Raw genomic sequence first — 13,131 nt, forward strand, 5'->3', positions numbered from 1 at the left:
ACAAGACTCTTGGCAATTTAGTGAGACTCCTTCAAAATAAAAAATCAAAGGGGCTGAGGGGTATATAACTTGGAGGTAGACTGCCCCTGGGTTCAACTCCCAGTCCCCCCCAATATAAATTAATTTAAAAATAAAGGTAAATAAAAAGGGTTGAGGATGGAAGTCAGTGGTAGCGCACCCCTGGGTTCAGTCCTATGTATATGTGTATAAATGGGTTTAGCGTGTAGCTCAGTGGCAGAGCATCCCTAGGTTCAATCTGTAGTACTGAAAAAAAAAAAAAGGAAAGGATTCTTCACCATTGCTTCCTGGCTCAAGCCTCTCGCCGCGCACTGGCTTGCAGCTCCCCTCTGCTCTCACAGTGCCTGGTCCCTTTGCCTCCCCTGCCATCACCACGCCTCATCTCTCCTGAGTCCATCCCTCTTACTGCCCCTTGCCACCCTCTCCCCTCTGCCTTTCTCAGCCACTGTCCTCCCCGCCCCGTCATCGCGTGGCCACCCCAGTGGCGACACTCACCTCTTCCTGACTAATGTCGTCCATGGTGCCTTTCGACAGTGGCAGCTTGATGTCCTGCATCTTGCAGGCCTGCAGCAAGTTGTGGCGGTCACTGCGCTTCTGCTCAAGCTTGGTCTCGATGGCCGTCACTTCCTTCTGTAAATGGGTCATCTCCCTGCAAAGGCCAGGGAGCTGCGTGAGCCCAGCCTGGCGGCCCTGCCCCCGCCCCGCCCCGAGCCACTCACTTGTTGGCGCCCCCCAGCTTCTTCCGAATCTCCTCCATCTCGTGATTCTTGTCGTTCACCTCTGACTTCTTGGCCAAGTGCTGATTCTTCAGGTCTTGCAGCTGGGCCATGGTCTCGTCTATGATCTTCATGTGTCTTTGCTCCTCCTGGTCCCAGCAAGGAGAACAGACAAGAGCTGAGCGCCCGCCCCCCTCCCTGCGCGCCCACCACTCAGCTCCAGGAGCTCTGCATCCACCCCCACCTCCCCTCAGCCTTCTCTTATCTTCTTCCAAATTATTTGCTTTTCCTCCCACACGCACCCCCAGTTGTACAAGTTGCCCACTATAGAAAAACTCAGAGTATAGAAAAAGAACAAACGGGGGGGGGGGGGGCTACTCATAATTCCACCAGAGATAACCAGTTAACCAGTTAACCCCTGCCCAGTCTTACTCAGAAACAGCTTTAACACAGTTGAGAGTATGTTGTAATTAAAAGTCTACATTTTAACTTAATGCTATATTTGAGATTTTTTTTTGGGGGGTGGCGCTGGGGACGGAACCCAGGAGCCTTCTACCTCTGGGCTGCACTCCCAGACCTATTTTATATTTTATTTGGAAACAGGGTCTCTTAAGCCAGCTGAGGCTGGCTTCGAACCTGCGCGATCCTCTTGTCTCAGCCTCCCAAGCGCGGGGATTACAAGCGTGCGCCACCACGCCTGGCTGAGATTTTTTTTTTGGGTGGTACTGGGGGTGGAAATCAGGGGCTCGTCTACCTCCGGGCTATACTCCCAGACCTAAACAGGGTTTCACTAAGTTGCTGAGAGCCTCACTAAGTAGCTGAGGCTGGCTTTGAATCTGTGTGATCCTCCTGTCTCAGCCTCCCAAGCGCAAGGATTACAAGCGTGTACCACCACGCCCGGCTTTGAGCTTTTTTTTTTAAAATCAAAATTTTGTGTACTGTAACACGTTTTATAAAAACCCACACAGGCCTGACGTGGTGGCACACACCTGTAATCCCAGTACTTAGGAGGCTGAGACAGGTAGATTGCAGGTTCAAGGATAGCTTCAGCAACACGGTGAGACCCTGTTTTATAACAAAAAACTAAAAAGGGCTGGGAATGTAGCTCAGAGGTAGAATGACCCTGGGTTCAGTTCTCAGCAGTCTGTGGGGGGTGGCACACAAGCAATGCTATATGTTTCTATGAGTAAATCCCTAAGTCTGAAAGAACACACATTAACCTGGAATTACCTCTGAAAAGAACGAGGGGACTAGAATAGAGAGTACTCAGCCAAATGGAATTGCACTCATAATGTTCTGATTTCTTTTCATGCTTTTACTGGTGCGTTTTAAATATAAATCACAGTGATGTTCTGATTTCTTAAAGGGAGAATTGTTTTCATTTTGACCTTAAGTCGTGTAAGGGGAACATATTTGCAATTTACTCTCAAATGGCTCGTAAAAAGTAATAAACACACACAGAATGCAAAAGTAAGCGCGGCAACATGTTGGTGGCTGAAGCTTCTCGCTGGTGGACACACAGCTCTTGGCAGTTGACCCTTGGATTCCACAGGTTCTGTATCCAACCAATCATGGATTGAAAATATTTGGGAAAAACTTATATATGTACTGAACATGTACAGATAGTTTTCTTGTTATTCCCTAATATTAAACTATAGCAACTGTTTACATAGTGTCTACATTGTGCTATATATGATTTAAAGTATACGGGAGGTGTACAAACTAGGTACAAATAATATACCATTTTATATGAGTCACATGAGCATCCTCACATTTTTGTGTCCATGAAGGAGAGTCCTCTAAACAATCCCTCGTGGACATTGAGGGCTTACTGTACTATTTCTGCAACTTTCTGCTAAATTGAAATTTATTTCAAAGTCAGAAGTCAAAATGTCACATAGACGCATTCTCCTGGGTCATCTAGATGGAAGTCTAGTTCTACCACAAGATTTTATTGCCCTATCTGCAATTGCATTTAAGATTACAATCACACTAAAGAGGACAACCTTAATCATCAGGGATTAATATAGAGAACACACAAACAAGCAAACACAGGCAGACCTCAGAATCAAATGATGTGTTCAAACCAAGAGAAAACCGAAGAGGAAGGGTGTGAGGAAATGAGTCATGATATGGTGACATGGATACTGTTACACTGCGAAGTGACTGGGCTTCAGCAAAGCAACATCATTTGCTGTATTGCTTTTTTTTGGCGGTACTGGGGATGAAAACCAGGGACATTCGACCGCCGAGCTACAACCCCTGCCCTCTTTTATATTCTTTATTTTGAAACAGGGTCTCACTGAGTTGCAAAGGGCCTCAGTAAGTAGTAGCTGACGCTGTCCTCGAACCGCGATCCTCCCATCTCAGCCTGCCAAATGCTAGGATTACCATGCCTGGCTGCTGTATTGATTTTTACTGATTCATTTGTTTGTACTGGAGATTGAACCCAGGGGCATTCTAACTTGAAACTACATCCCCAGCCCTTTTTATTTAAAAAAAAAATTGTGAGTGTGGTACTAAGGATTGAACACAGGGGCATTCTACTTCTAAGCTACACCCCTAGCCCTATTTTATTTTTATTTTGAAACAGGGTCTCACTAAGTTGCGGAGGGCCTCACTAAGTAGCTGAGGCTGGCTATGAACCTGTGATCCTCCTGTCTCAGCCTCCCAAGTACTGGGATTATAAGTGTATGCCACCATGCTTGGTTTTTTTTTTTTTTTTTTGGGTGGTACTGGGGTTCCTGGAAGCCCTTCTACCTCTGGGCTACACTCCCAGACCTATTTTATACATTTTTTACTTGGAAACAGGATCTCTTAGGCCAGCGAGGCTGGCTTCGAACCTGCGCAAGCCTCCTATCTCCACCTCCCAAGCGCAAGGATTACAAGCCTGCGCCACCACACCCGGCTGAAACAATTAACTTTCACTGAGTAGGTTTTACATGAGATCAATTAAAAGTACATTTGCTACTTTTCTGTGTGTGTGTTTGATACTGGGGATGGAACTCAGGGGCATTCTACCTCTGAGCTATATCCTCAGCCCTATTTTTTTATTTTGAAACAGGGTTTCACTAAGTTGCAGAGGGCCTACATCACTGAGGCTGGCCACAAACCTGCAGTCCTCTGTCTCAGCCTCCCAAGTACTGGGATTACAAGCGTGCACCACCACATCTGGCTTCATTTGTTACTTTTTAAAAAAAATTAGCCAGGTATGGGGATACACACCTGTAATCCCAGTACCTGAGAGGCTGAGAGAAAAGTATCACAGGTTCAACATCAGTCTCAGTAACTTGTAGCAGGACTCTCAACAACCTAATAAGACTGTTTCTCAACAAAAAATAAAAAAGGACTGGGGATGTAGCTCAGAGTTACAATGCCTCTGAGTTCAATCCCCAGTACCAAAAACAAAACAAAACTGTGTTTTACTCTTTTATTTTCTTCGGTGGTACTGGGGGTGGAACCCAGAGGCCTTCTACTTCCGGGCTACACTCCCAGACCTATTTTCTATTTTATTTGGAAACAGGGTCTCACTAAGTTGCCGAGAGCCTCACTAGGTAGCTGAGGCTGGCTTCGAACCTGCGCGATCCTCCTGTCTCAGCCTCCCAAGCGCGGGGGTTACAAGCGTGCGCCACCACGCCTGGCTTTTTTCTTCTTTATTTTGAAACAGGGTCACTGTGTTGCAGAGGGCTTCATTAGTAGCTTGTGACTGTTCTCGAACCGCGATCTTTCTGTCTCAGCCTCCCAAATGCGGGGATTACAGCGTGCACCACCATGCTCCACTGTTTTACTCATTTCGCTAGTATGTTTTGGAAGTTTATCTTGGCTTTTGATTAAGTGGTTGGGGTTTGTTTGTGTTTTTGCAATACTGGGGATTGAACCCAAGAACATTCTACCTCCAAGCTACACTCCCAGCCCTATTTTTTATTCTTTGCTTTGAAACAGGGTCTCACTAAGTAGCTGAGGCTAGCCGCAAACCTGAGATCCTCCTATCTCAGCCTCCCAAATACTGTGATTATAAGCGTGCACCACCACGCTTGGCTTGGGTAAGTGTTCTAAGTATATATTTAAGTAACATTAAGGATTTAAGACAACACTAGTGATCTTAGGATCAGTTGTGTTTTAAAGAGTCAGTGGCCAGGCATGGTAGCACATGCCTATAATCCCAGTATTTGGGAGGGGCTGAAGGCCATAGCCACTTAGTAAGACCTTGTTTCTTTCTTTTTTTATTTTTTGTGGGTCTGGGGATGAAACCCACGGCATTAGACCTTCGAGATACAGCCCCTGCCCTATTTTTTTATTCTTTATTTTGAAACCGGGTCTCACTGAGTTGCGGAGGGCCTCACTAAGTAGCTGAGGCTGTCTGCGAACCGCAATCCTCCGGTCTCAGCCTCCCGAATGCTGGGATTACAAGCGTGCACCACCACGCCCAGCTAGGTATTGTTTTTTTGGTTTTGTTTTAAATCTTGGGTAATATGGTAAGAAACAAGTTATACCAATTGTTGCTTTAATTTGTATTTCTTTGATTACTGGTGAGGCTAAATTATTTCTATGTGTTTATGGGCTACATGAGTCTCTTCAATTGTTTGTGCTACTTACCCATTTTCCCTTATATAGGTCTTAGTGTTTTCATATTAACTTAGATATTTATAAACGACTTTCCAACTTTTCCTCCGCACTTTTTGTCTTTTTGCTCTCTCCTTACCTTCTTGAGCTTTTCTATTTCATTCTCATCCTTCTTCACAGTCTGTTCCCACATGTGGACTTTATCCTGGTCCTCCTTCAATTGGTTCTTTTCAAAATCCAGCTGGATGCCCAAGCGGGTCTTCTGATTCTCAAACTCTAAACTGTGGAGAGAAAGGGAAACTAGGTCCAGGGCTCAGGACTTCTGAGTTACTGCTGAATTTCACTCGCCATCAGCTCAGCCACCCATATTCGCATAAAACTGTCCCCAAGTTGCACAACTGATTTCCTCAACCCTGTGGACATGGCACAAGGCAGACAGGAGTCCAAACCAAACCCCATTTATACCCCTTCAAACAAGAGACTCCAGCACCGTCCCAACTTCCTAGAAGGATACATAAAAAGGTCCATGTGCATCCACCAGCTCTAGTTAATTCCTACTTATTAAGCTTCTATGTACTTAACACATATTATTTCTAATCCTCTAATCAACAGCTCCACAGGTATGCATTATTATCCTAATTTCACAAACAGTGGAAACTTAGGCCAAGAGGTAAAAGACTTTGCTCAAGGCCACACAGCTAGTAAATTGCACATATGAGATTGGAATCAAGTCGAACACCAAAACCTGGGTTCTTTCCTGTGTATATTGTCATTACAATATAATGGGGAGGATTAAGAGGGTTGGTGTCTCAACACTGCTACTTACTAGTAATGTGGTCTCAGGCAACTTAGTTTTATTATATTTTCCATTCCTCAGAGAATGTGGAAATAATAATAGTACTTTCCTCAGAGTTACTGATTTTCTTTTTCTTCTTTCTTTTTTTTCTGGGTGGGGGAGGTTCTAGGGATTGAACCCAGAGGGTAGTCCATCTCCAAGCTACACTCCCAGCCCTGTTTTAGTTTTTATTTAGAAACAAGGTCTCACTACGTTGCAGAAAGCCTAAGCTGCCGAGGTTAGCCGTGAACCTCTGATCCTCCTGTCTCAACCTCCCACCAAGTATTGGGATTACAAGCATGCGCCACCACACCTGGCTGAGATTTTCTTACTGAGTTAACACACACACACACACACACATATATATATATATATATATATATATATATATATATATATATATGTATATATATATATATGTATGTATGTATGTATGTATGTATTTTTTTTTGCAGGTCTGGAGATGAAACCCAGGGGCATTCGACCTCCAAGCTACACCCCCTGCCCTGTTTTTTATTCTTTATTTTGAAACAGGGTCTCATTAAGTTAGGAAGTACCTCACTAAGTAGCTGAGGCTGTCCCCAATCTGCGATCCTCCTGTCTCAGCCTCCCAGATGCTGGGATTACAAGCATGCGCCACCACACCTGGCTCTGAGTTAATATTTACTAACCTCTTATAACCATGCCTGGCACAGAGTAACTACGCTATACATTTTAGTTCTCATCACCATGGCCAGATATACTGGTGGTACTCAGTTCATCAATACCAGCATCCCAATCACTGCTTTGAGATTGTAGAATCTCTTAAGGGGTAGAGCTTGGTTAGTACAAAACATGGAGAAAATACTGGATTCCTGATACTGTCCTCTTCCCCGTCTCTTTAGAAACTCATATTATGTATCCAGTACATGGACACCAGCAGGCCGGGCAGAGCTAACTTCCAGTTGCCCCTCCAGTCCCTAATATGGTCTAACAGATGCTGCCAGATGTCATGCTAGCAGCTTAAACCTATTAGTCACTATAATCCAAATGGAATGTAATTAACTCTGATTTTGAACTCTGCAATTTTAATTCCAATCTCCAAAGTATGACTCATGAAACTCTTTGTTATCTGGCCCCTGCTGACCTCCCCACCACCTCCACCTTCCTTCTGACCCTGTTTTTATGCTCTAGCCATCCAGAAACACTTACTAACCAGAATGAGACATGCTCCTCTCATCTCCAAGCATGTTGCTCTCTCTGCCTCAACTCTCTTCTGCTACTGTTCCCTGGCTGCCTAAATCCCACTCTCCCCTCAGGTCTCCAGTTCCCTATTCCTTCTTCTGTAAAGCCTTTCTTGGCGGTTCAGAAGCAGGTTCTTAATTTCGATTATGCTTTGCTGGGTTCCTTCCTTTCTCTAAAATTCGGCTGCAGAGTTGAGTTCATCAAATTCCACAACTCGTAACACGCTTATCGCCATCTATGCAAGACCCTTCCCTTGTCTCCTTCAATTTAATCCCCAATGTCCTCTCTCATTACCTTCCCACACACATACACACACCGTCAGAAATAGACATCCTTGTAAAATGTTTTTAATTTTCACAAATGCGTGCTGTTATTTCATTCTCATCTTTTCAGTCAATGCTAGGCTTATAGTTTATCCCTGTTACCGGCTGTAAGTCTACTCTTGCTCTGAACTGCTCCACACTATTACAGTCTGTACGTTTATTACATTTAACTTACACTTTTGACTAGTGATGGCCATCTATATTGCCACCGGTATCTCACTAATATACATTAAGCCAAGATGAACAAGCCTAAGTATGTGTGTGTGTGTGTGTGAGAGAGAGAGAGAGAGAGAGGGAGAGAGAGAGAGGGAGAGAGAGAGGGAGAGGGAGAGAGAGAGAGAGAGAGAGAGAGAGAGAGAGAGAGAGAGACACTGGAGAGTAAACCCGGGGACATTCTACCTCCGAGCTACACTCCCAGCCTAAGTTGCGAAGGACTTCACTAAACTGCTAAGACTGGCCGTGAACCTGTGATCCTCCTGTCTCAGTCTTCCAAGTACTGGAATTGCAGGTGTGCGTCATCATGCCCAGCCTAAATATGTCTCTTTGTGATCCTATGGCAAAGCTCTATAAAATATATCCTCATAGTGTGAATGTGTGCATGTTTGTGTGTGCGCACACATGTGAGCAACCTTCATATACTGAGACAGACATATACAGACTTTTCACCAAATACTTTTTTTTTCTTTTGCGGTACTGGGGATGGAACCCAGAAGCATTCTACTTCCAAATTACCCCCACAGCCCTATTTCTTATTCTTTATTTTGAAACAGGGTCTCACTAAGTTGTGGAGGGACTCACTAAGTAGCTGAGGCTGTCTGCAAACCACAATCCTCCTGTCTCAGCCTCCCAAATGCTGGGATTGCAAGCGTGCGCCACCATGCCCAGCAAATACTTTGTTTTTAACATGAATTCCTTTAATTAAGAGATTGGACATCCACCAGGTGTGGTGGTACAGTGTTGTAATCCCAATACTTGGGAGACTGAGACAGAAGGATCTCAGGTTTAAGGCCAGCCTCAACAGCTTACTGAGACTTTGAAAATAAAAAAAATGGCTGGGGTGTAGCCCCTGGGTTCAATTGCCAATGCCCCCCACACACCAGAAAAAAAGAGGCCGAACATCAATTCCTACAATTGTTAGCTCTTCTTGAAGTCCCATTATTCTACTGGGTTTCTTGTTATTTTTATTTTTCAAACTCTTATTGATTTGTAGTTCCTTGAAAATTTTCCTCTGTATTTTATATCTATCTCAATGACACCATCAATCACAGCGTTCTGAAATTGTTGATCTGCCTGCTTTCCCAAGTACTCTGTAAGTTCCATAAGAAAAAAGAGCCTTTGATTCAATTCTGCGTCATCTGAGCCTGGCTTGGGGTAGAATAATTCATATTCACCATATTAGGGAAGGGCTAGGTAAACCGTTGATTGAAATTCAGAGTCCAAGAAGTGACCTCTTCAACAGACTGTGTCTTACTTGCATTTCCCCCGTGCCCCTCCAACACCTAGCACAAGGCAGATATTCAGGTAAAGTGTACTGACTGAGTGAATGAACTAAAGTGAGGAAGAAAGAAAAGCCTGTTTTATTCTGGCTATTCCTCCAGCCTACAACTTCTTTCCTCACCCCATTTCCCAAGAGGATCATCATGACAAAAGAAAAGCTACGCCGCCGGGCGTGACTGCCCACGCCTGTAACCCCAGGACTTGGGAGGCTGAGACAGGAGGATCACAGGTTCATGGCCAGCCTTGGCAATCTAGTGAGGCTGTCGGCAACTTAGCAAGACCCTGTTTCCAAATAAAAAATAAAATAGGGCTGGAAGTCAGAGATAGAATGCCCCTGGGTTCAAACCCTAGTACCATAAATAAATATATAAATAAACAAATAAATACTTCACAAACATTATTTCATCTGATCCTCCCAACACACAAGATAGGTATTATTATCCTTGACTTGACTTAGAGAGGTCAAGTCATTAACGGAGAAATATAAGTTACTGAGCTAGAATTGTGTGTGTGTGTGTGTGTGTGTGTGTGTGTGTGATATTGGGGATTGAACCCAAGGGCAATCTACCTCCAGTTACACCCCCAACCCTATTTTATTTCTTATTGGAACAAGGTCTAAGTTGCAGAGGGCCTCACTAAGTTGCTGAGGCTGGCTATGAACCTGCACTCCTGTCTCAGCCTCCCAAGAACCAGGATTACATGCATGTGCCACCATTCTTAGCTAGACCTAGGATTTTAATCTAAATAAACCAACTTTACCCACTATCCTGTCATAAGGCTGCTCTGATTCCTGTTCTTTGATGCCTACCCACAACAAGCTATTATGGTTGTAATAGCAGGTCCATGCCTATGACATCTGGCTTTCAAGCATGTCAGCTGGCAGCTCAAGGGCATCCCAGCGTCTGGTACCAGTGCTTCTGCCTACCGTTTCTTGGCGATTTCATTCTGCCGCTTCACCTTCTCTTCCTCAAACTCTCGGATGTTGCGTACTCCAATCTCCCGGCAAAACTCTTCAAACACCTCATCCTCTACCTGAGGGGAGAAGCAGGGTGGGCGGAGGACCTCTTGGTCAGAGTCCTGTTTCCGGCCCCAGTCCTGCCCTGATGCACATGTCAGCGTGGCTCACCCCTACCAACCTGGTTCATCTTCTCCTTCAAGTCTTTCATTTCCCTCTCCCGGCTCTGAATGATCCTCTTGATATCGTTAATGCGAGGCCCGAAGTTGGCCAGCTCACTCTCCAGCTTGGATTTTTCCTATAGGTGATGGGTTGGAAGACAAGAGACCAGACACCTTGGAGGAAAAGAGCTACCCTGACTGCACTGGCCCTAGTCCAGTCTCTATCGTCTCTTACTGGAGCTACCCCAATGACTTCCTCCCCGGCCTCTGGTTCAGTCAGCTTCAATCCACAGGAATAGGCACAGAGAAAGCATCCTTAGTCACAGGTCCACAATCCTTTAACTATAACCCCTGTAGTCATACATGTCACAGGATTCAGATTTAAGAGAAGGGCAAAATTGTGTACATATACACACTCCAGGGTAATTGTGTACATAGAACACCTCCAAGGTAAATTGAGGAAGCACTCAGTAATCAAAAACCACATTGATATACCTAGAACAGCACCACTACCTGCAGGGATGGAAATGGCTATAGTTTGCTTCTGATTCATTTAAAAAAAATTTTTTTTGCAGTACTGGGGATTGAACCCAGGGGCATTCTACCTCTGAACTATACCTCCACCCCTATTTTCTATTCTTTAATTTGAAACAGGATCTCCCTAAGCTGTGGAGGGCCTCACTAAGTAGCTGAGGCTGGCCACAAACTTATGATCCTCCTATCTCAGCCTCCCAAGTACTGGAATTACAAGCATACGCCACCACGCCTGGCTCTGATTCACTTTTAGAAGTTCAAATATCTGTTGAATGAATTATGCTAATAATAGTACTTAATGTTAACTGAGCACCTACTGGCCTAAACATGTAATAGGTATTAATTCATTCCGCCTTTACAGTGACTCTATAAAGTAGATATTAATTACCATTTTATACAGATAGGAAAAGTGACACAGAAGTTCAATAACTTGTTTTGTGTTACACACATGGCTGAGCCAACATCTGAGCCCCTGGCTGTCTGACTTAGGCCATGGGACCAAGAGGAGAGAAACAAGTTCCCCATCCTCAGAGATACCCAACCTAGGAAAGCGAGGATGGCCTTTGGGTGACAGGGCTGAAGGCCAGGCCCCACCTGCAGATTCAGCGCCAGATGTCGTGTCTTGGTCTGCTCGAGGTCGCTTTGTGAGTACTTGAGCCGCATCTGCAGTCCGTGGGCCTGAGACTGCACCTGTCGCAGCTCTGCCTCTTTCCGCTTTGCCTTCATTTGCTCCTGAAGGATAGAAGAAGGAAGGGCTAGGTGATAAGAAGGTGGCCCACCTGGTCTCAAGACGCCCAGCTCAGGGACCAGTGCTGCCCGGGCTTACCTTCAGCTCCTCTGTCAAGCGCTCCTTCTTTTCTTTCAACTTGTCTACTGCTTTCTCATCCCATCGCCGCGCCTTGGCTTTCAGATCACTGGCCCCACCAGAGATGACTCCTGACTTCTGGAACAGGGTCCCATCCAGTGCCACTGTCTATACATGGTAGGGAGAAGAAGAGAAGCTGAACACAGGAATCTCCAGGACTGGACCTGTCCTGCTCCAACCTGGGCGAGGGAGTCCATACCTTGTGGCGCTGGTGGCCTCCAAAGGCAATGCGGCGGGCATCCTCCACATTGTCACAGACAAGGGCATTGCCGCAGGCATACTGCAGGGCTTTTTTGATGTGAGGAGGCTCATAGCGAATCACATCAATTACTAGCTTGGCCCCCTTCAGTTCTCGGAGTTTCTCATCTGTAGGTTTCACCTGTGAAGAGAAGCTTGGTAAGTGGCAGAACACAGAGGGCTAGGAAGAGGGTCCTCCAACACTGCCCTGACCGCAGTCTCACCTCCAGGTAGTCAAGAGGCAAGAAAGTCTCAGGCTCCCCACGCTGCTCCTTGATGTACTGAATACAATCCCGACCTGTTTTCTCTGAGTCTACGATGATGGCATCCATGTTCTTGCCCAAAACCTTGGTCACAGCGATCTGATACTTCTTTTGTGTGGGTTGGCAGAGGTCGATGAGGCGGCCATACTGAGCAAAGGAAGAAGGGATAACCAGAGCATGAGGCTTTGGGGAGCTGCCTCAGGAATCTCAACTATCAGCTCAGAAAGAAAGGCAGACTAAAACCTCCGAGAAATGAGTGCGACTATACTGCCTACTGGTCAAACTGGTCAGCTAGTGTAAGCCTGCCTTATGGGAAAGGGCAAGGACATGAGAGAAGTACTTGCTAGACTGGCAGTGCTGCCTGAGATCTTGCCCAACACACTGGTCAATCCTAGTGTTTCTTCTAAAGGTAGAAAAGTTAGGAGTTTGGGTTAACAAAAGGAGAGTAATGGAATGAATAAAGGAGTTACATCATGAGGGAAACCCAATAGTACATTAACGCCTCAGAAGAGGCTCAGAGGAAAGCAGGTGTGGTGCTGCACACTTGGAATCCCAGTAGGGGAGGCTGATACGGGAGGATCACAAGTTTGTGGCCAGACTCAGCAATTTAGTGAGGCCTTCTGCAACTTAGCAAGACCCTGTTTCAAAATAAAAAGAATAAGAGAGGGCAGGAAGTGTAGCTCAGAGGTAGAATGCCCCTGGGTTCCATCTCTAACACCAAGAAAACAGAGGCTCAGAGCAAGAGATGACCCAGTCTCTCAGCTCAACCACACCAGAGGCCCGCACGGGTGAAGTTATAGGTTTTCTATTTTTGGAACCCGACAAGACTAAATGGAAGTCTACAAACCTGAGCAGCTCATCCCAGTAGACATATTCATATGACATGATGATAGACTACTCTAGTAACATGCCAGTATCTTTTGACTTATGTGATTGCTTC

General features: G+C 45.4%; 1 protein-coding gene across 1 annotated transcript in view; it reads right to left on the reverse strand.

Annotated features, from left to right (window-relative positions):
* SMC1A (structural maintenance of chromosomes 1A) overlaps positions 1 to 13,131 on the reverse strand; it is a gene marked incomplete at both ends in the record, with an annotated part of 45,439 nt that overhangs the window by 16,776 nt on the left and 15,532 nt on the right. Inside the window, 9 exons of the mRNA XM_080719058.1 lie at positions 514 to 667; positions 738 to 883; positions 5,437 to 5,578; positions 10,102 to 10,204; positions 10,309 to 10,429; positions 11,421 to 11,558; positions 11,653 to 11,799; positions 11,891 to 12,070; positions 12,153 to 12,338. Coding sequence (XP_080575184.1) covers positions 514 to 667; positions 738 to 883; positions 5,437 to 5,578; positions 10,102 to 10,204; positions 10,309 to 10,429; positions 11,421 to 11,558; positions 11,653 to 11,799; positions 11,891 to 12,070; positions 12,153 to 12,338 — 1,317 coding nt within the window. The remainder of the gene's footprint in view (positions 1 to 513; positions 668 to 737; positions 884 to 5,436; positions 5,579 to 10,101; positions 10,205 to 10,308; positions 10,430 to 11,420; positions 11,559 to 11,652; positions 11,800 to 11,890; positions 12,071 to 12,152; positions 12,339 to 13,131) is intronic.

Source organism: Muscardinus avellanarius (genome assembly GCF_963383645.1).
Source record: "Muscardinus avellanarius genome assembly, chromosome: X".
Classification (NCBI taxonomy): Eukaryota; Metazoa; Chordata; class Mammalia; order Rodentia; family Gliridae; genus Muscardinus; species Muscardinus avellanarius.